Source organism: Crocodylus porosus, unplaced genomic scaffold (genome assembly GCF_001723895.1).
Source record: "Crocodylus porosus isolate Cpor-Errol unplaced genomic scaffold, CroPor_comp1, whole genome shotgun sequence".
In the NCBI taxonomy this organism is placed as follows: domain Eukaryota; kingdom Metazoa; phylum Chordata; order Crocodylia; family Crocodylidae; genus Crocodylus; species Crocodylus porosus.
In genome coordinates this window covers 61,299,777-61,322,856 of record NW_017728949.1, presented here as the reverse complement: position 1 = coordinate 61,322,856, position 23,080 = coordinate 61,299,777, and the positions used below count along the sequence as shown (strand labels likewise).

General features: G+C 44.6%; 1 protein-coding gene across 6 annotated transcripts in view; it reads right to left on the bottom strand.

Moving 5' to 3' along the window:
* Positions 1 to 23,080, bottom strand: part of KALRN (kalirin, RhoGEF kinase) — a 750,361-nt gene that overhangs the window by 250,695 nt on the left and 476,586 nt on the right. For all 6 annotated transcript variants that reach the window (XM_019553787.1, XM_019553783.1, XM_019553780.1 and 3 more), the window contains exons 14-15: positions 14,964 to 15,159; positions 8,657 to 8,823 (exon numbers count right to left, since the gene is read on the bottom strand). In XM_019553787.1, the coding sequence (XP_019409332.1) occupies positions 8,657 to 8,823; positions 14,964 to 15,159 (363 nt within the window). The remainder of the gene's footprint in view (positions 1 to 8,656; positions 8,824 to 14,963; positions 15,160 to 23,080) is intronic.

Here is a 23,080-nt window from a genome sequence, read left to right as displayed (position 1 = left end):
GGTCATCTGACCCCGGTGCTCTTTCCTGCCAAGGCAGGGGGTCGGACTTGATGATCTACCTAGGTCCCTTCCGACTCTAGCTACTATGAAACTACTATGAAACTAAGATCAGTCAGGCTCATTAGCTTTAGGGGCCCACAGTGGATAGCAATGCACATTTGTATTGCATCTTACTGTATTTTTGCAACCACCAGACCTGTGGCCACACTGTTACGTGTTTTGCTGGATCCAATGTACTCGTGGTTTCAGTGACCTTTGGGATGAAGTTACATTTTAGACTTAGATCACACTAAAGGCATTTAAAACATGAGCATCTGCATGCTTATGCTCAGCTGCAGCACTTGTTAACTCTGAGCATCTCAAAGTTGTACCACTTCAGGCACGGGTTAACTGTGGGCTGGGCTACCTAGCTTGTGTTTGGATAACTTCAGGCTGCTCCACTGAGATGAAATGAGCAATATGCAGTTCTCCAGCACACAGGATGCACTGTTCCCAGAAACCATCTGGACACACCCTATTAGTTTACTGCAGCCTAATAGGGCCACACATGTAGACACAGAGACTTTACTGCAGAGCTCTGCTTATGTAGACGCACCCAGGAAGTATTAGCCTAGTCTGCAAATGGTACCACTAGTTTAAACAAAGGCTTGATCCAAAGCCAGATGAAGGTTAAAACCAACTTTCCATTAGACCTGTTTTCTCTTTATGTGGGTTTTGGTGCAGGCTGCAGCATTCAGTTTGCAAATGCGCTGGAAATCTTCACTGTACAACCCTTTGTGCAAGCGTAGCTCGTGATCTATAGAGCTCTGAAATTCAATAACACTGCTTCAACATTCTAGATAGCAATTTACCTTTTCTCCCCCAAGTTACTCGTTAAAGGGCCTTAAAGAAACAATTTTTTCCCTTTACATCATATATCACTTTTCTCACTGCCCTGTGCCTCCCTCTGGGATAAGGAAATTAGCTGTCCGTAGAAGGAAAAAAAAAGGAACTAGTCTACACATGTAGCTGACCCTAATTTGTAGAAAATAGCATTCGGCACAGATCAGCACTGCAGTAGTCTTCTTTTTTCAGCTCACTCCATTTCATCAGCAGGCATTACTCTTGCTGTACAAAACGCAACACAGAGGCAGAGAAAACAAAAGGGATTATCATATAGTGATCTTTTTGTCCAGGAGTTTGTATAATACGCCAGATGAGTAACCTACAGACTACGGACTACGTTGTACCATGGTACAAAACTACTCTATTCCTTGAAGGAAGTTAACCAAAGGATCCCTCTGCCTTGGCACAATTTGAACTGGCAATTTCATAACCCATACAGTTTTACATCTTTGCTGTGATGCGACTTGGGCCTTTGAGAATTCAGAAGGCACGGAGCATTTCTTTTAGAAAAGGAACAGCTGAGCATAATCACTAGTTTTCAGGAAGCAATCAGACTATCACAGGACATTTTTAGGGAGCAGTTTTCATGTATCAGACATTAAGGCTGATGGTTTTTAGCTTTTTTTCTTCATTTTCTGGAGCCCATTGACTGCATTCAGAGCTCCATCATACAATGCTTTTACTTAACTTTTGGGAGTACATTTCATTCTCATGAATTGGAGGTACTTTTAGCATTGAATAAAGTCAGATATAGTACACCCAACTGAAGATGCAATTCTGAAATTAGTATTCTCCAATGATTTGCACCAGTGCAACTCAATCACTTGTGAAAGCCCAGTACAAAAGGGTTGTGAGTGTGAGTGAAGTGGATCTGTTGGACAATTAAAGCAAAATTCACCTTCATCATTGCAAACACGTTAAATGTAGTCTGTACTCAGCTCAGCAGTCACCTGCTGCTTCCTGAATCTTTGTGGCACAGGAGGCAAAGAATAAAGGTTAGATGTATACTGCTCATCCCGATCATCCTCAGATCTCCGAATCCTGAAGCTCCTTTTCATGTTACCAGGAGCCATCACCTCATGAAGCTGGAAAAAAGCTCTTTCCAGGCACAGGGATACAAAGCTAGGCCCTGATTCTGCAAGCATTTACCAGTCACTCTCTCCAACTTAAGCACATGAGCAAATGTTTGCAGGAGCAAAGCTGAGTGCATTAAAGCAATGCCTCGCGGGTCCTCGCATAGGCAAAAAGCTTTTTAATATACTTTCTTTTTTGTCCATTTGTTTAAATACAGCAACAAGCATCACTGTCTTGGTCTTGGGTGTCCACATGTAGCACAACTGATCAATACCAAGTAAATTAACTGTCTAAACGCCAACTACTTTGAGAGCAATATATTTCTCATCTTTGTCAGCTTCTATCAAAAACAACCATCTTCTGCATTACTGAATGAAGCAGGCAAGTGGAGTACATACATCAGTGATAATGATTACAAAAAATTATTCTAATAGCATATGTTGGGTTATAAATCAGAGCTCACTTTGTGAGTCAAGAAGCATAAACCCCGAAGTGTCCGCTAGAAAGAATAGCACGCAGTCCTGGAAGCCTACCAGCAATGTAAACCCATCTATCCTCCATCCTAACTCCTTCGTTTCTTAGTTCATATTTATTTATCTTCATCTGCCTAGTCAGGAAGCTTCATCAACAGTTTCTGTGCTTATAAATAATATAAGGAATAGCTTAATCGGCACTGCTTGTAGTGGTGAGACTGGATAACTTCCGGCACACTTTATCAGGTGTAGGAGTTATTAGAGCAAGTAAGGCAAACCACACCTGAGAATTCAGGGTGCAAGGTGCTTAGAGACACCAGGAAGAAACCGGTTTCTCCCAGTGTACCATGTTGCATGACCCACTGCCCTGCACTAGTTGGGGGAAAGGGCAGGGTTTAATCCAGAGGCTTAACAAAGTGGCTGGGAACCAGGGGCAGCTGTCACACATGGGACTGCATCTACACTAGATGTTTACTAAGCAGTTGCCTAATTAACTGTGCAGTAAATGTCTCAGTGTCTACATGTACTCCCCTATTAGGGCACATGAAGTTAATAAAACCCGCAACAGCATAGGACTTGTAAATGCTCTGGAGGCTTTTGCATGTAGCAGCGCATGTGTAGATGCTGACCCGGCTGGCTGGGGCACAAGGGTGCTTCAGTGCCTGGGCTGCCTGCTGGCCAGCCCTGTGCTGAAGCACCCTCGTGACCCAGCCAGCCCCTCTGCAGCACTGTCAGAGCAGCCCCAGGCTGGCTGGAGGACCCCCGGGAGCCCTGCCAGCTGGGGCTGCTGTGACATGGCTCAGTGAGCTGCACTCCTAGGTGAACACGTAAATCAAGTGAACACGTAAATCAAGTGCCCAGGGAAGCAATACACTGGAAAGCAATAAGCTCCACAGTGTATTGCTGCCCTTTAATGGCACATGTAGACGTGCCCAGGAGGACTTCCGATTGCCACCATGCTGCCAGTGTGATCGTGCAGCTGCAGCAGTAGCTGGTGTTTTTTTTTCCTTCCCCCACCCAAGTCAGCAGCCCAGGGCCCTGTCCTAGTGACACCACTGGTTTAACCTTTCTCTGCAGCTCCAGGTGGAAGTAGCTGCAGGCAGGATCACAGAATGAACGGTTTGCAAACCCCTTTCTTCTGCAATAAGCCTCTGCAGTAAGGAGGTATGTTATTGGAGTTAATCTCCTTCACTCGCAGGAGAGCCTCATGCTTCTGCCTTGCTAAAGCTTGGACAGGTTCTCTTTTGTGAAGCTGCTTGTAAGCCAAGTACGCACAGAAGTTCAAAGGATAGCAACTGGGCTAATCAGTATAAAAGGAAGGATATTTAAGCTACAATTAGACAGTGTTACAGTAATCTTCTAAAGGGTAATTGAAATTGTGAAGAAGTGGACAGTGACTTTGCTACTAGTCTGCTACCAAAGCCCTATTCATCACAGTCTTTTTGCATTGCTTTTGGGCATCTCTACGAATTCCTGTATAGCGTGCTTCGGCAGGGGAGTCGTAGAAGTGTAGGTACGGTGTCTCAGAGAGCCAGGACTATCAGCCCTGTTCTGGACTCATGCCAAAGGCTGCCCCAGGCTGACTCAGCAGTAGACGGGCACCTGGTCATTCAGGCTGCAGATCCGAAAGGTGGCTGGACTTGGTGCTGGCCACATTACTTCCTCGTGTGCTGCTGTCTCAGAGACTGGTGTCGTTTAACCACACTAGCCCAGTGGACTGTTAAGCTTGGAAAGACCTTTCAGGATCGAAGTATGGTGAGATCTATTGTGTGCACATCCCAACTACAGCTCCAGAAAGGGATGGTGAGACCCAGTCTAATACCCTAGATCAAGGGTCAGCAACCTTCTACTAACCCAGGCCTTGCCTTGCAAGCCGGCTGGCGCTGTGGGCCACCACTCTCCTCCAGCCAGCCCAGCAGTGGTGAGCAGAGGCTGCAGTGAGGGAGAGCAGCCTGGAGTAGCTGGCTGGAGAGGCTGGAGGCAACCAGCGCACCGGATCAGATGCCTGGAGACTTGTGCACCCTTAGCAAAATGCAGATTGGATCGGACCTCATTTGGGACTGTCTCAGCAATTTACAGAACTTTTCTTCCCCCATCAGGTTTTTATTTTACATCTATTGAGCAGAGATTTCATTTGCCTACCCAAAGCTTGCTTGCGCATGCCGTATCGATAGTGCAAGAGTGAGTGCCGAGCCTTTTCACTTTGCCTCAGAGTCAGAATTAGGACTAGAAAATGATTGCAGGTGAGAATTTATATATTTTCACCTGGTATACAAGCCCTGCTCACAAATTGATTCACTCTTGGCGGGTGCTTAATACCCTTTTCATTTAAAAAAAAAACTGTATAGAAGCTTCTGAAACAGCCCCGAGACACTTCTCTGATCATTTCCATATATTAATAGGCTCACTATTATCTGGGAATGTGCAGAGAGGCTAACACTAAAAGATGCCCTTTAAGCAGACATTTCTTACAAATGACAGATTTTATCAATTTTGTTGAAGCAGAGATTAAATACTTCTGGAGTTAAATAAACCCCCAAGACTCTCTGAAGAGGCCTAATCATTTCATTTATGACTAAAAAGCAATAATACAATGGACCTCTCTTAGTGCTAAGCCACCTTGCCCTGCAGAACAATTTCCATGTAAACAGTTTGCACTAGAACCGTAATTACAATGCACTGAAACAATTAACAACTTTCCCTCTAATTTCCTCCAAACAGGGTTTTGCTTTCTCTGGGTTTCTCCGTAATTAAACACCAGGGTCAAATTCTGCTCAGCCTTACACCCTGAAGCTCCACTAACATCAAAAAGGCAAAGGATCAGGCTTTACATACAAAATGAAAATTGAGGAATAGCTGGCATCTCCTAGGGTAAAAAACAAAAGGGTTTCTCTGCTGTATAGTGATGATTAGTTTGCTTTACTTCGAGCTGTTTTCTTGCTGTTTCCAAGGCAGAGTCAAGGCCATGTTAACGCTACAACTCTAAATACCTTGGCAGAGATTTTCAAAGAAAACGATGTGAAAATAATCTATATCTCCAGGTCCCGGTCAGGTGGTCCGAGGAGCTTTTCTTACCATAACAAGGGAGGAGCTGCCCGTCTTCAAGCAAGGCCAGTTCAAGACTTACTAGCTTCAGGTTTCCAAAGTGTTCTTTTTTCATATCAACTTGGCAAAAAAAAGTCAAGCACATCCTGCTGTCTCCTGAAGAGCTGGCTCACATGCTTTCAGTACATTGAGCTGTGATCAAATCTGAAGCAGTCCCCAGGGCTGGAGGGGCACCAAGCCCAGAAGAGGAATGAATTCAGTAGCAAACAAGCTGAGATGGGTACAGCAGGGACTGCCAGGAGATACGGTATCAAGAACGGTCTTATATAGGGAACAAAAATATACTGCACCAAGATGAAGCCAGGGCCAAATACCTACAAGTACTGCATTACAGAGTCTGTTTGAATCTGGTTTCCGTAATATGTTTCTGCTCTCGTTTTTGCATAAGCCTTTCAAGCTTCATACTGCAGAGAATGAGCAGCATCCAAGCGGGAGGGGTTGCGTCCTTGAGAGGGTCTCCTGCTTAATCTGAAAGAGCTTGAGAACCAGTGATCTATACTATTTCTACTCTGATCAGGGTCACAGAACATCGCGCTTTGAGTTGTTCCACTTCAGCGGTCCCGAACTTCGATTCATTGTGTTGACGTCCAAGCCCTTGAAGCATATGATTTACAGTAGAATTCTTTCCTAAATGAGACTTGAATAGATATAGACAGGAAAAAGGCTTTGGATTTCCATGAGCCATTATATTAAAATGCAAACACATGTACGCATTCCAGAACTCAGCTGATTTTCCAGCGTCAGCGGTATTTCACCAGAGTTACAGTAAGTTGTCTGTGGCAACCATATCTCAGGCAACCCTGCAGGCCAATGCAATTTGGTAATGCGACTGCGAACATCCATCGTCTTAGATGCTCTAAAATTAAAGTGAAGGAAACCTGGACCAGATTGCAGATGAACAAGAAGCCAAAAAAAAATCAATATATTTTTTCAATTGTACTAAGTGGTTGTGAATATGACTCATCCCACAGGAAACCAAGTACAGCCACCTCATGATAGGTCGCAGATCTATTTTAATTTGGCTCTTTTCAAGGGAAGCTGTAGCTATAGTAATTTATAGGTTAATAAGCAATGGACTTTTCAGTATTTGGCTGAACAAATAAAATGAGTCTTAGCTCTTGGCTTGCTGAAAGGTCACGGAGTAATAAAAAAATGTGATGATCCCAAATACTGTTAAGGAAACATTCATTCAAAAGACCGGATTGGGCTTGACTCGCTGTCAACTTTAGATGGTTTGGTCCTGAATCCGTAAATGTTGTTAGATTCAAGCATCTGGTTTGCAGACCAGGTGCAACCCTGCCAACGGCATGAAGAGTGCAAAGCCACCGCTGGATTGTTCTGAAAGCAATGGCAATGAAAACGAGTCTGACCCAAAATGAAGGGCTTGGATCCCATAATAGCCATCTTCATAGGGTTCCTGCCAGAGATGGTACTCCTCTGTATCTCCTAGCCTAAGCTGGTGTGGCTGTGAACTATGACAGAGCTGTGTGGAAATGCTCCAGAGCTAGGTCTGCTGTAGGACAGAGTGCCATGCTTCTTACAGAAAGAGAAAATGGGGGACCCTGTGGAAAGACAGACACTACGCCCACAGAGGATGATGCTGACAATGGCGGTGTTAATAACAATGACTTCTATTCTGAAGAGTTTCAAGACACTTTGCCAATTCTATAGAGATAACACTTCACCAGAAACTGAAATGCAAGATGCCATTTAAAAAAAAAATGGAAACACCCCCAAAGATGAAACTATGAGATGTCTATGCTGGTATCTTTTAGGGTTGCAAAATAAACAGGAGTATGCTTCTTTTTAAACATGCTCTGATATTGCCACTGCCAACTTTTGACTCTAGATCTCCCTGGAGTCATGTGCCATTAAAAATGTACTTTGAGCAAAGCCCCTCAGTGTTGACGATTTCTATCCTCTTTGTCATCAGGCGCTCACCACTCAGTACACCAGACTTGCCGTCAAGGAAACACAAACCAAGTTCTGCTTACTAAAGCAGCCGTTCGAACAAGCTTGCTGTGCTGCTTAGAAAAGCCATCATTGGAATGGAGGAAATTTAAACCTGGGACACTTCAGGTGTATAAAAAGGACCCATTAAAACCTGAGCAACAGAATCAGATTCTATTTCCCCTATTAGGTTGCACTTAGGCACCTAAGTGCGAGTCTCTAATAGTTTGTGCAAAAAATGGGTGGTGCCTCCTCACTACTTTGTTTTGCAACTCATTCTTAAAGGTGAGATGAAAGTGCATCACAAAGGAAGATGCATTAATGGATTTGCAGGAATGGACCACGGACAGAACTACACTTAGATGCCTAAGTCCAATTAGATGCCTAATAGGCGGACTAGAATTTGGTCCAGTCACCTCGCTGAAATGCAGCCATCTCTGGAGTGCGAAGTGGCACTTCTCAGCAGTATGCTGCAAAGCATGCAACAGCATAAGGCAGAAAGTGAAGCTGTGTGGCGGATCCAAGGAAAACAGCAGGGGAAATGTAGACTAGCAGAACCCAGCCAACTAAGCTGGAATGGCGTCAGAAAAAAAGCAAAGAAGTGCTTGTAAGGTTGCTAGATAACTCAGTTAAAGTCAAAGGTGGTCAGGGGTTTTTATCTCAACCACAACATTGTCAATACAACTGAGGTCCTAACAGATTGGTAAAAGTGCAAAAACCAAATAAAGAGGCTTAACCTAGAGTAGTGTCAACTTTCGGCCAGCGTCCTCAGCTGTCCCTTACTCAGAACAATGCTTTCGGCAGATGCTCCGCAAAGCATGCAAGTCGGATCCATCATTACTCTACCCCCAGCGCGCGTGTTGCTCGGCTGCACGCTCCCATTTAAGAACTCAGGGGTTGGTTTTACACGGAACATGAGCATAAATCCTATGAATAGTCATGGACCTTACACACGTATGAAGGAGCGAAGAAACCCTACTATTTATTATTTGTCCATGCTTGCTTGGAGACCCGGGAACTGACCAATACTGCGAAGGAAAGGGATGAACGCTGCGTACCTTGAAAGGTAGACAAGTTGGCAGCAACAGGCTTATGGGCCTGCCTGCCTTGTCACTGCTTTCAAGACCCGTTTGAGCCATCACAGTTTAATGGCTGTGATAGAGTCTGACCTGCTTGACCTCCGCCTGGAGGTGTCGGAGCTGCAGGCACTGTTCCAGCCGCTTGTGAGTCTGATCGGCGTTAAGCTCTAGCTCATGCTGTTTCTCGTGGAGGAACTCCAGCAGCTCTTGCACTTGCGTTGCAAGATCAATGTCCTTTTCACAGATCAGCTCAATGCCTAAGACAAAGCAACACAGAGAGCAAAAGACAATTTCATTTATTTGCAATGCCTTCTGCAAGCATGTTTGCAGCCCGGAAGAATTTTGCCGCATTGTGGTGAGCCTCTCCTAGCGATTTATTCTTGCTAAACTCTCAGATAGCACATGGTTTTTTGTAGCGCATGGGCTTGCCTATTAGTGCAGTTGAATTTCCTATAAAGGGATGTTTCTGTGCTGAAAGCTATTTGTCTTGGTCACCTGCAAATGGCCACTAGGACATGGTTTGACTCCAACATTTGTGGAGCTAGGCATTTAAAAAAAAAAGCCTGATGAAGTCGAAATAATCAAAGACTGCAGTTTACTTCATTTCATTACAGTACCTCACAATTCACGTTGCACAATCAAAGGAGGAGAGAAAGAAAGAAAATGTGTTAACTCCTGCCCCTACTTGGAGCTGGTAGGTGGGCGGCAGTGTGCCCATAACAGAGGGGTTATGGGTAGTGCCTTGCACTCTGGCAACCCCCAGCTGGCAGGATGGTCTGTAGGACATCGCTTATTTAACTTAAGCCATCCCTTAAATTGCTCAAAATTGCACCATGGGACAAAAGAGTCTCCAACCAGCTCTGAACTCAGGGAACGGACATACGCCTTAAGCTTCCTGAGTTTTTGGTCCTACATCAGACGTACACAATTAGACCTAAGGATCTGTCCTAGCGTATTATAGTCTTGTGAACACAATACAGAGCATCATGTTGTCCTCTTTGTTACAGGGGTCTAACAGAGGCAATGGCATATTACCAGTATAATGGAGAGCGTTTGGCTTAGCCTCTCTATGCAACATCATTGTAGTCCATGTAATAATACACTAGTACGGGCCTGACTCTTTTTCTACCAAAGTCATCTGGAATTTTACCGGTTGCAACTGGAATTGGAAAACACTATAATCTGCTTCTAAGTGATGTTATTATATACAATAAAAAAAAGATATTGTAAGATAAAGAGAAGATAAAGTGATCATATCTTGTAAGATAAGATTTGGGAAAAAAAAATGAAGAAAGTGCAAATTGGAAGCTTCTGTCCAGGAAACAAGGAAATTACATTTAGATGAATAACGTGCAACTAAATTCTCCTTCTGTGCCCCAGCCCCCTGCGCTTTCCACCTCTGTCACGGTGATATCTGCAAAGGACTGAACTAAAAGCGAAACAACGCAGTGCCAACCCTTCCTTGCTTCCTCTGGTTTCTGGTTTTATCATAAAAGGCACGTGGGAGGGAGAGTGATTAGCTAGGTCTCTTGTCCAGCCAACACGAGAAAAAGCTGTTTAATCACCCACGAAGGTGGACTGCCCCCGGCTTCACATTCGGGATCTGCACATTTAATTTACGCTTCTGTTCTCGTGAGCACCACTCTTTTCAATTGCCAGGCATCCTGCATTGTTGTTTCAATTAGCTTGCATATGGTCCCATGTCCTTAGGACATGGCTGGAGTTTTGCATGCTTGACTTCCCCGTACCTATTTGATATCAAGCTCACAGTTTTCCATCATGCACACACGGCTGGTGTGCACTTGATTGTACTAACTCATCAGCAGCAACCAGTAAACTGCCTAGGATGGTATCCTCCGACTGCTCCCCTAGTGATGAATGATTTGCCCTTTTTTGCTTGTCATATGTCACGCAGATTTATACTACAATGCCGGTGCAGGCAAAGAGAGCTCATTCTCCTCAAAGGTTGATTTGTAAAACATAAAGCATTTTGATGTTGCATTTCTGAAATAATTTCACACCACAGAACATTTTTTACATGGGGTTTTGATCACAGGAAAGCACAACTGACTGTTCAATCAAGTGAAGGCAGTTGCCATCTTTCTCAGCTCAAGGGACTACTGAATAGATTGGTTCAGCAAACCCCGAAGGGACTACGGACAGACTGGCAATTAGTGTTTTTAAGCTGATTTAAAAAAAAAAAAATGAGTGGCCATAAGCACAACAACATGAATACAATGCAGGTCTCCATGATACTAGCATAGATCCAGAGGGAAAAAAATACAGTAGAGTAACTGGATTTACTTTGATGGAATTACAAGCATAATGTTTTGCCCCCCGTACTCCTTTTCCTGGATCCTTTGCTCAACTGAAGAGTTTTAAAGTTAATATACTCATGTAAAGCCTGATCCAAAACCTTAGGAAATCAATGAAAAGACTACCATGGATTTCAAAAGGTCTTGAATCAGCTGTACATTATTTTTCGCATGATGCTTTAAGTTAGAGGAATGCTATAAAAAGGCCAATTTGTTAAAATAAAATGAAATCTAAGAAGGAGTTGACACATCATTAAAAAAAAAAAATAGGCTTGCGTGAATGCCAGAAATCAAATTTCTGACGTGAGTTCAACTTTTAAACAAACAATTTTGCTAGCTCAATTTGTGATACCGGTAGCAGAATAATTATGTCTTTGCTAATAAATAACCGTCTTGCACATAATAACATTTTGCTAAAATCTGTATATTAAACATCACAGATGGAGTGCATTTATTGTTATTTATTCAGCCTTATCTGCACAACCTAAGTTGTAAGCGGCTTCCATTAAACCCTGAAACGAAGTTACAAACAAATGTGTTTGCTGAATTATAATAGAAAAAAAAAATCCACATGCAGAGCTGAACTGATCAGAAGGAGAAATTCCCAAGATTCAAATTCCAGGCATTTTAAGATTAGATTTGGTCATTAAAAATCCTCAGTTCCAAGCAGGTTGGACACAAATTGCATTGGATAAGAATTACTCACGAACACTTAAAGACACGTAGCTTGTGCTGGTTTAGGCCCCAATTCAGGAAAAGGACTTCTGCGCATATTTAGCTACAATCACAAACCTAAATCATGTCGAAACAAATGGGACATGCATAAAGCACCTATCTAATCATTTTCTTCACTAATGGACTTAAGCACTGCAACTGCATCTTAACTGCCTTATAATCTGGGCAATCCCACTGGGAGACCTCTTAGCTGGTGCAGACTGTCATAGCTCTGTTATAATTAATGGGGTTACAACAACTGACACCAGCTGAAGATTGGCCCCGCTGCCTTTAGTGGATTGGTTTGGGTGTACATTAGCATGGTTTATGGGCTGAATTCATCCTTGTTTTTAATTACACTGATTTCACTTGGAGTCAACTCAAGGATGGCATACGTAGCTTAAAAAACAAAGGGCCGCTCAAGTCAAATTGTTGCCTCGTCACTCACAGTGACAAGTAACTTGCACCGTGAATATTCCCATTGACTTCAGCTGGGCTTTTTGCAATATAAGAAACTATTCAGCATAAGTGAAGATATCACAGTTTGACCCTTACAGATCTGTGGTCAAAATGGACACGGATTTGTTCCTGAACTGAACAGTTAGAAGATGGGCCACGACTGTACAAATTTTCCTCAATGTTGCCTTCACCCCTAACACAGACACATCATTTCTCCGGAAAAAAGAAGGCCGTTCAGTCTCCAGAGTGGCCCATTTGCATCTTGACTCATCAGCATCAGTGTTGTTAATTAGTGTCAGTTGTGACAGTCGTTATGCAGTTTTAACATTCGTCTCCTAGGAGCTAGACTAGGACCATCAAACGAATTACGACACACCTGTAATCAGTTGTCAGATGGTAACACCTGCTGATCAGCAGAAGTGAAACAACTAATGTGTGCACCAAAGAAATACATGAATGCGTGATTACTGGTGGCAGTGGAGTTATATCAGGGAGGGATGCAAGACCTAGGCCAAGATCTTCAAAAACTAATGGCGATTTTGGGGGCTGACTTTTATGACAACTTTAACATTTTTCCTTTTCATCAATCTGAGGCCATACTTTCTGCAAAAAGGTCTCTTGAAGGTTGCTGAAGTTGGGTGCTCCCTCAAAAAAAAATCACCATTTATGTTTGAAAATCCTGACCCTCTCATTTTACATCCATTTCTCTTGGAGGCCTTATTTGACCTGAGTAGAAAGTTACATGAATGAAGACAGAATCATTCAGTTAATAATAGCTACTTGCTCACCAGCCTTGGCCTTTAGCAAGTCTCCTCAATGTATAAAATTGCTTCCTGAAGGACATGCATTTTCAGCAAAACCTCAAGACTTGCAATTTGGCTGAATTAAGGACCTCAGAGATCACAGTGTGGCTTTTAGAGAGTTTGTAGGAAATAATGAAATACAAAGCTTGTTGAGAACAAATATTTTTACAGTGAAATCAGGTTAATTCTGATCTCATTTATCCATGTGTGTCAGATTAAAGCATCTGAAGGATATTAGCCCTACTGAGAGTGCATTTGTCTGGCAGACTTATTAGAATAAACCTTTCCAAGTCCACCCCATGAAAGAAATCACAGTCAAAACGGACTGAATCCCATGGTTGTCAAGTTTTAAAGGGAGAAGAGAAGGGGGGAGGGCGGTATGATTAGGAGTGGGAAAAGCTATTGAATGCTCCTGCAGAACCATGAATTTATAGCACCACCATCTGCATTTTCAACTAATTGTTGAGTGCAGCACTGGCGAGAATGCACAGGAGAAAACAATGACAACGGCTGATTTTCAGATCCCTTCAGGGATCTGCAGCTCTCTCCAGAAAAACAACCATCTCCTGACTTGCCCATGAGCATGTCTATGGAGAATCCAGTGACAGAACAACATTAAGCACAATCTGCATGGCGTATAGCTGTCTTTTATCAACATAAAGAACAGCGGTCTTTAAAGAGCAACAGGTCTCCCTTATTAAGCCATCCTCCCAATATTCAGTTTTCCATGCAAAACGGGCATGGACATAACCTTTGATGAAACCACAGCTACACTCATTTGGATTTTTGCTTCTTTTTTTTTTTTTTTTTTGGCCTTTGGGGGCAAATGATTTTTCTCAAATACACATGGACATTACCCTGGGAGGCCACGATTATCTTCTAAAAATATTTAAGATCTCACCCTGTTTCATGTCTGATCTTTTGTTTGGACTCCAAAGATGTTGTTTCTAATTTCCTGCAGCGTTAGAGGTCTGAACAAACACGGAGCGAGAGTTTTTCTAAAATCAATCAACCAGACTCCTGCCTGAGCTCTGCTCTGGATCACATCCTGTACCTCCCACGGCTCTACCCACACAGATACTTTCAGGATAAAAAAACGTAGCTTCTTAACAGATTGACTGAGGCAACTTTACCAAAGAACAAAAAGCAGGGACTATCGGGCAAAGCACAGAACCAGGTGCAGGGTTGGCAAATGCTGTGCAAGCTCGCACACTTGGTTCAGGCCAACACACTATTGTGCAAGGTTGCCTCTTAGCTTCTCCAAAGCCTCTGTTCAACATAGCCTGCCAAATCATGCTGAGTATTTCCAACAATTTTTCCAACGGGGGTGCCCAGAGTTGAAAACATCAGAGGGCAACAGGAGGAGACCAACTAAATTACTTTTATTTGTATCCCGAACTCTGGCCTCTTATCTTAATTAAAAGCGGGGGGATTGCTCTGTGCTTCTTTCAAGGCACATGAGAAGGTTACAGCATGTGACAAATAACAACAGACTGGATGCGGAGATTAATGGGAGTGATCTTATCCCCCAGGTGAGAATGCAAAAATCTGGATTCACAGCGCATGCTGGAAATCAAATCCCCCTGCTGAGAGGCAAGATAAAAGGTACCCGGCAGGTTCTCTGTGTACATGATTCAAGACAGCCATTTACACCTATGTGCCTGGAAAGCCTTGATACGCAAGCAGCTCTCTTTCCTTGCAAGTGCACCTTGGAAGGTCAAATTATAAAATGATTTACTTTATTTCCTTTTTTACACTGAAAATAAAGCAATTAGGACGAGCTGGAAAACAAGGATAGAGAAACAGAAGGCAAGGTTCACAAAAAATTCCAGGTTTTGAATATGATTTCATTCCCAAGGGGCTTTTGGTTATTCTCCGATATGGGCCAGAAATGACACGTCGGACCTGTGAAACCTTCCCAATAATCATCCACGCTGATCCATTGCCATGACATATTTCAGTTTCAATTAACTCCAATTTTTTGACCAAAAACATTGATCCACACTTTCCCAACCAACCCCAATGCCAAGGTGTCTCTGGACGGAAGAACCTACGCGGTTGCTGGACAGCAGCTGATGAAGCGACGATGCAAACCGCCCTGCTTACCTGAAGCCTGGACTTCCATGATGTACTGGTGCAAATCTTGCCCTTGCTGGATAACCTCGAAGGTCATGTTGTTCATGGCCAGCTTCCGCTCCGTGTGGCGCTGCAAGCGCTGCTCCGCCAGAGTGAGATCCTCAGTATTGAAATCGTTCATTTGCCTCAGCAAATCTTCATTCCAGGCGTCTAACTCTGCCGTTACCTTCAAAGGAAAAAGGCAGACACGGTTTGTACCGAGGCCAACAAGAAGTCTACTTCAAAACAGAATCTGGATCCTGATAATACTTTAAACTCTGGACCTGATAAAAAGCACCCTGAAATCAATTAAAAGGCGATTACAGACTTCACTAGGTTTTAGATGAGAGCCACATTATGCATCATTTTTTCCTTTTTTTTTTTTTTTTTAACTGAACACAAAGGGTAATTTGTCAAAAATAACATAAAAGCTGAAAGGAGGGTCGGGGGGGGAATACATCTTCCAGAGATAATTTTAAGAAAAGCCCCATTCTGGCATCCTTGCAAACAGACATCAAATTTCTGACTTGAGTTCAATTTTTAAATAATCGGTTATGCTATCACAATTACAATATAATTTGTGATACTGGTAGGAACATAATTAAGCCTGTACTGAATCACTGAAGCACCTTAAACATATTAAACACATTCTGGGACAAATTGTGTGTTAAATATCACAGATGGAACACATTGTTATTTATTCAGTCCTATCTACACATTTTAAATGATAAGCAGCTTCCCTTAAACCCTGAAACCAAGTTAACAATAAACATACAATATACAATAAATATACAATAAATATATTTGCTGAATTATAATAGACAAAAATATAGCCTACCTAGTACTGAACTGTTGTTTGGAGAGAGAGGTATCAAGGGACTTGCATGTCAAGACATTTGAAGCTTGGATTGACCAATTTAAGTATTTCAACTGGATACATATCATGGTTTTACATCAAGAATCACACCCACATTTAGCATCTGATAATGCAGGTTGTTGCTTACAAAAGCTGATGCTCCTCTGAACCAGTTCATGGCTCTGGTGCTTCCCCATCCTACCTTCTACACTCATTTAAAATCAGTGAGGAGCCTGTTAACTTCAATGGGCTTTGGAGCAGGCCCTTATGCAGCACTCTTTTCGGTGGATCTTGAAGTGCTCACACAGGTGGGATTTTCTTAAGCCGTGTCTACTGACACATCACAGTGAGTCAGTGCCGAAATGAAGAAGAGAACCTCCGCTCTCAGTTTTAACCTTTGCCTCACATCGTCTCCAGCTATCTATTTGCTGAGGTTGCCAAGCTCAGCTTCCTCTGTTCCACCTTGCCTTGTTCCCCATTACGGTACTCAGGCTGATGAGTCTAGCACGAGTCTATTATTACTTCTTTTGAGTTATTGCCCCAAAGTACACAATCAATGTCGGAGTCCTATTGCATTGACCTCTGGACAGTCACAAAGGAAGGCATGGTCCCTGCCCAAGTAGTGACCAATCTACTTTGAAGCTGCATGCAGTAAGCAAGAACACCAAAGCACTGGGCAGAGTGGGGACTGGGGGGCCAGGGGAACAGTAATCAAATCATGCAGTTGGGCAAGCAGGCCTGTGCAAAATCAGATGGGTTCAAACCATTCTGAAATAATAACGGATGTGTAATGTCAGTTTGTCCGGCCTCGGAGGCCAATGAGAGATGCCTACATTGGGGGGGAATGGCGGTTTTGTTCAATATCTTCATTAATGATCTGGAAGATGGGATGGATTGCACCTTCAGCAACTTTGCAGATAACACCAAGCTGTGGGGTGTAGCTGGAGGTCAGAGCTAGGATTCAGAGTGACCTAGACAATTTGGAGGATTGGGCCAAAAGGCATCTCATGAGGTTCAACAAGGACAAGTGCGAAGTCCTGCACTTAGGCTGGAACAATCCCCTGCACCGGGACAGGCTGGGGGCTGACTGGCTGGGCAGCAGCTCTGCAGAAAAGGACCTGGGGGTTACAGTGGACAATAAGACGGATATAGTCATCAGTGTGCCCTTGTTGTCAGAAGGCTAATGGCATCCTGGGCTGCATTGGTAGGAGTGTCTCCAGTAGGTCAAGGAAAGTGATTATTCCCCTCTATTCTGCACTGGTGAGGCCACATCTGGAGTAGCGTCCAGTTTTGGGCCCCCACTACAGAAAGGATGTGGACAAGTTGGAGGGAGTCCAGCGGAGGGCAACGAAAATGGTTCGGGGGCTGGGGGACATAACTCATGAGAATGGGCTAAGGGGGGGAAGGAAGATTTAATAGCAGCCTTCAACTCCCTGCAGGGTACTTCCAAAGAGGACGGAGCTGGACTGTTCTCAGTGGGGGCAGATGACAGAACAAGGAGCAATGGGCTCCAGTTGCAGCAAGGGAGGTGTAAGTTGGATATTAGGAAATCTCTTGCACTATAAGGGTAGTAAAGAACTGGAACAGGTGGCCTAGAGGGATGATAAAACCCTCCAAAGATGGAGATTGTAAGACCCAGGTAGACAAAGCCCTGGCTAGAATGATTTAGCTGGGACTGGTCCTGCTTTGAGTAGGGGATTGGACTAGATGCGACTTCCTGAGGTCCCTTTAACCCTCATTTTCTATGATTTTCTATTTTCTAAATAGAATCCATCTAAATCTGTAGATACGGACCTCTGTCAAAGCTGAGTGATTTTCTGAAGTGTTAAGCAGCTACAGTTTTCCAATAAATCAGTGGGATTTATGGCTGCCTAAATATGTACTTCACGTGACTAACTTCAGGCACTCATATTTAACCATTTTAGCTTCAACAATACTCCCAAGGATACTGAAATAAACCCTGGGCAGAGCCCAGAATAGAAATGAGGCCTTCCGGCTTCAAGTTCTTTGCATGTGGCTGTGGACAGGAAGTGAAAAGACAGCTATTTATTTTTTAAATAAAAATGCAAGCACTTTTTAGAGTTGTCTTTGGGGAAAAAAAGGCACACCATTTTTGGGGTGTTTTTTTCCCCCACCTCATTCAAATCAGTAACAGGTTCACAAACTCATGACCAACGTTGTGGGGCGAAAGGCAAAGCACAGACAATCCTGAGGGAATTCCATTTTTATTCCACTGTCTCCTTTGCCCATTGCACTCAATTCACTTCAAATAATAATGATCTCTGTTTACAGTCTCTCTGGCCCCCTTCCCAATTCCCATGGCCCCCGATTCACTCGCACTCCTGAGTTAATTGGAGTCTCTGCAACGTGGTGGCTTATTGGCAGATTTTTCCATTCCAGGAATTGCTTCTCTAGGGCTCAGTAGTCATGGTGAAAATTGGAAAGGAGTCTTGGTGGAAAACCAGAAAGGGTTTTACAGAAGAAAAAGTCTCTACTAATATTAAGGGAGACAGGGGCCTATTTTTGCATTTTAAACTGCAGACAACATAGCAAACATGTGCATCTTCAAGTGGGCAAAGAATACCACTAATAATGGCAGCAGTACTCAAGATGCCCTGTGAAGCCCATTTTGCTTGTGCAAGCCGATAGAAAAGGGTATCATTTTACTGGAGATGAAGGAGGTTTTATTTTTATTAGCTACCAAGAGCACTGCCTGCCATAGCTCATTGCATGGATTGCCAAGCTGCTGAAACACAGACATCTGAACATTGAGAGCCAAGGGAATCAACTGACTTCCCAGGTTCCTGTAGACATGCTCATTTGCACTGGGAAAGCTAGCTAAGTATTTATAAATAACAGTAATAGGAAGGAATAAGAAATCCTACATGTGTCACTTAATTTCTCTTACTGATTTCATACTCAAAGTAAAATCTCCATTCTACATCTGCCCATTTGCTCTGAACAGGAACTATCTTTGTGAGTCTCTCACCCAGCTGATCTGCCAAGGTGGTTGTAGGTGGAGCAGAGAAAATGGGCAGCGACCCAAAGAGGTTCCTCATCTCAATAGATTTTTGCATCCCACAGAAGGCAGAGAGACTGGTACAAATGTGGCTCATGGAGCCATAGATATCCAACTTGTGGGGCTGCCAACAGATTGGCGGCAAGGGGAATGGTGGCAATAATATGGCTGCCCTCCCCCCTGCCAAATTCCTAAACCTTGACCATGTACCACGTTGGGGCCACATCACATCTGTTCCCCCGACCCTTGCAGCTGGATAAGGCTGGGCCATGTCCCTTCCCCCAGGCTGTATGGGGCTGGGCCATGCCCCCTTCCCCCTGTGGGGCCAGCTTAAGTCCCCTTCCCCTCCACTGGAGTCAACCTCCTTCTCCCTATGGAGCTGGATTGCAGCTGGGCCATGCCCCTTTCCCCCCATGGGGCTGGGCCCTGCCCTCTCCCTTCCTCTACAGAGGGGCCAGGTTGGAGTTGGGATGCCCCCTGCCCTCTTCCACACGGCTGGATGGGGCCCTGCTGCAACTGCCCTGTGCCAGATGTGGACCACCAGCCAGACTGAGCCCACAGACAGCCTGGGCACTGCCCATCTGACCCACCGGCCAAAAGGGTTGAGCACCACTGCACTAGTTAGCTAAACGAATTACAGCGTTTGTGGGCCGCTGTTCACATTATACAGCCTGCTTTTCAGAAGTTGATTACACAGCTGATTGCACTGAATCTTGGTACTCAAGATTTCAGTGTCAAGGGCTTCTAAAATATAAAGAAAAGCAAATATATGGCTCATGGAAGAAGCCAAAGGCACCACCATGGTGCTCATCCCCTCCACCATCTTCCCTGCTGTTCTCTCACACCTGTGCTTACCTCTCCTGCAAAATTTGCCCCTTTCCATTGCTGCGATGAGGGTTGGAGGGCAAAGCAAGCACAGGTGGCTTGGGAGCTCTGGGTCTGAGATGTGCAGCCCATGGTGGGGCTGGGTCACATGCACCAGCCTGAGGGGGCAAAGGATTGCTGGCCCCCAGTCTAAATAAATGAGATAGACTGATGGTGGGAAGGGAAACTGAGGAATATGAAGTAAACTAATTAACTTTGCAGTAGGTTAGTACTTGTAAATACAAATACAATCCTACTGCAGAGTTTTTTTTACTTTGCAGCAGCACACCTATACATGCTGACCAGGCTGGCTGGGGCATGACGCCAGATGCCCCAGCCAGCCCCTCCCCATCAGAGCAGTCCTGGGCTGGCAGACTGACTCCCCTGGCTCCCTGCCAGCCCAGGGCTGCTCCGACTTGGCTCAATGTGCTGCAGTCCTGGGCACATGTTCAAATGTTGTGCCCCTGAGCAATAAACTTTGGCATAACACACACTGGAGTTTATTGCTCTGTGCTAATAGCATGTGTATATGCGCCCACTGGCTGTGATCCCAATCCCCCCAAATCTCAAGAGCCTTCATATTTCAGACAGAATGATTTGGGACTGGTCCCAGGGTTTGCATGGTGCAGCCTGCTTCCCTGCATCCCGTACTTGTGTTACTGGGGAAGGACTTTTGCCTCAAGAAGCACTTATAATTGGGCAGGATGGTATATTGGGTACCAAGGATTACCATGATGCCTTGATAGCATTTCCTGTTTTATACTGGTCTGTCACACTGGAGTGTGCCTCTCCGCAGTGCAGGCAAGTTTCTGTTCACTAACACAGGCCTAAGGTACCTCCGTTTTAGGCTTCGGCTGCTTAAGAGTTAGACTTTGACCAGTTTAAAAATTAGGCATCTGGCCCTAGCAGGCTGCCAAGGAAGTGAGCTTCAAACCATAAAAGCTTGTGTTATCTATCTATTTAGCTGTCTATCTACCTACCTACCTTCTTTGGTTAGCCTGTAAGTAGGCTTGGCAGGATTCGATTTTTATTGATAAACATGGATACATGTTGATTTAACTTGACACTCAGACTCGCAGAAAAATATTTCTGTCTGCATTCATTGAAATTTATAGAAAGGGGATGTAAAAAAAAAAAAAATCTGGGATGTAGTTAAGGAAATCCAGAGCAGGAGACACCATGCTTGCACACGCACACACATACGCACTTGCCTGGCCCCTGCATGGTCTACCAAAGGAACAGAATGATTCAAAGCAAGTATGCCAGATTGATTTATGGACGTTTCCTTTTTCTATTTTAACATGTGATTTTATAAAGCTTTGAACAGTATACTAGGTTGTTACTAAATTGTCTGCCCCCCACACCCCGAATTTTGTGCAACCCTAAAATTAAAAAAAAAGGACAATGAAGAAAATAAGAAAGAAAAAACGAAATAAATGCTTAAAAACAACCATTGAACTGAGCTGTCGAAATGATTTAAAAAATAAAAATTGAATTCTGCCAAGCCTCTCTGGAAGGTGCAAATCTAGCCTGCCTTCCCAGGAGGGCGATGCTGAGAAATGGAGCGATGCTGAGCAACTCCCGCCCAGGCAAGGGGGAGAGTTGGGTGCCGCAGAGATGGCCGATTCACAAAAATACATGTGCCAAGCAGACAGCTGCCTAAAGCTGCCAGTAGAAAATGCTGAGTGCAGGGGGTGTCTGGCCTCCTATGCAGTGTCGGTGCCTAACTGAGCAGGGCCCATGGGGCTGTAGTGGTGGTGCTGCAGACACCTGTGATGGACATAATAGGCCAATGGGTAGAGCACTCATCCAGAATGAGAGAGATCTGGGGTCTGCGGCCATCCTCAGCCTGACGGGATTCAACTGATCTCTCCCCAAAACCTCCCCCTTTCTCCCAGGAGAGAGCTTGCACCCCCCAGACGATGCAAGAGTTTGGATAAGAGCCCAGTCTCCTTCCTTTGCTGGGGCCGAGCCACCATGCAGAAGGGAACAGAACATTAAACAAGCCGTCTCGGGTACTGCCAGTACCATCGATGCAACAGCGTGGGGGCTCAGCAGGGGTTAGCTACTTAAACATTTGCCCGGCTTCTCAGGTTGGTATTGCAGCACCATGCTGCTGTGGCTACAATGGTACTTGCACCTGACTTACCTACTTGGGTATGGTCACGCACATATTCCCACACGGTGGACTGAAAAGAACCCACCTCATCCTAATATATTTGGCCTGGTCGCCATCTGAACAAGCGCATCTTGCTCCAAAAACAGAGCTACAGCATCGCAACGCACACAAACGCCTGCTGCTTGAGCTGCTATGGTGGCATCTGTTGTATTCTGGGTTTCTTTTATCCCATCAGCATCGCTGCTGCTCGAACAGCAGTTGGAAGCACCCCGAGGAAAGGAAGCTTTCTTCCTGGGGCTGTGCAGATGCAGTGCACAGCTCGGAAGCAGTAATGCCACCAGGAACAGCAGCAATAACAACAACGCTGTAATCCTTCACTCCCTCACACAGTGCCTTGCTCACAAACTGGGCCAAGAAGGTTAACCTGGCTGCAGCAGCTGTTGTGGGCAGGCAATTATACGTTTGCAAGCATTTCACATCTAAATCCTGCTTGCCCTTTTGATCCCGGTCTGGCTGGATTTTGCTGCAAAACGATGCTCTTGATCCCAGGCTCCTGCCTGCCTGGCCTAAATTCAATGGTAAACACCCACAGCCTTCTTGTTGAATGCCAGCTCGGCACTCGGTTTGCTGCGAAAAGAAGGTGGGAAGGGAGGAAGAGAGGCAGAAGGCAAGAACAAATAATGTAGGACATGTTTTATGGGGACTGATCCCATATGAGCTGATATTTGACATGCTGAGGTAGGGCAAGAGAGAAGGAGGTAGGGAAACTACTAGGAGAGAAGAGGTTATTGATAGAAAGCAGGTGGAGGATGGACCTGGAAAGGCAGAGCCAGGATGGGAAACATGTTGCTGTACCAAGCACATGAGACATCGTGCTGAAAGTGGGAAGAGAAGCAAAACGTCTACGAGTGGAGTTCAGACGACGAGGTGCAACAGGAGGGCATTATATAGATGCAGGGACGAAGCTGTCCAGAGCCTGGAGCCTGAGGGCAGGAAAGGTGGGAGCAAGGGAAGGAAAAATGGGAAATGTAACACAGTCAGTGTGGGAACCAAGATGGATTCTTGCTATATAACCCCGACTGCTGTATAACCCCGATTCTTCATTGCGTCCTGCAATTATTGCTGGATGCAGTCAAAAATCGGGGTTATCAAGGGAGATCAAAGCCTGGCATGAACCAGGGATCTGGCAGTGGGGGTGGGAAGGAAGTGGATCTCAGCTCTAGTACTCCAGTCCCCCATGGAGAGCAGGG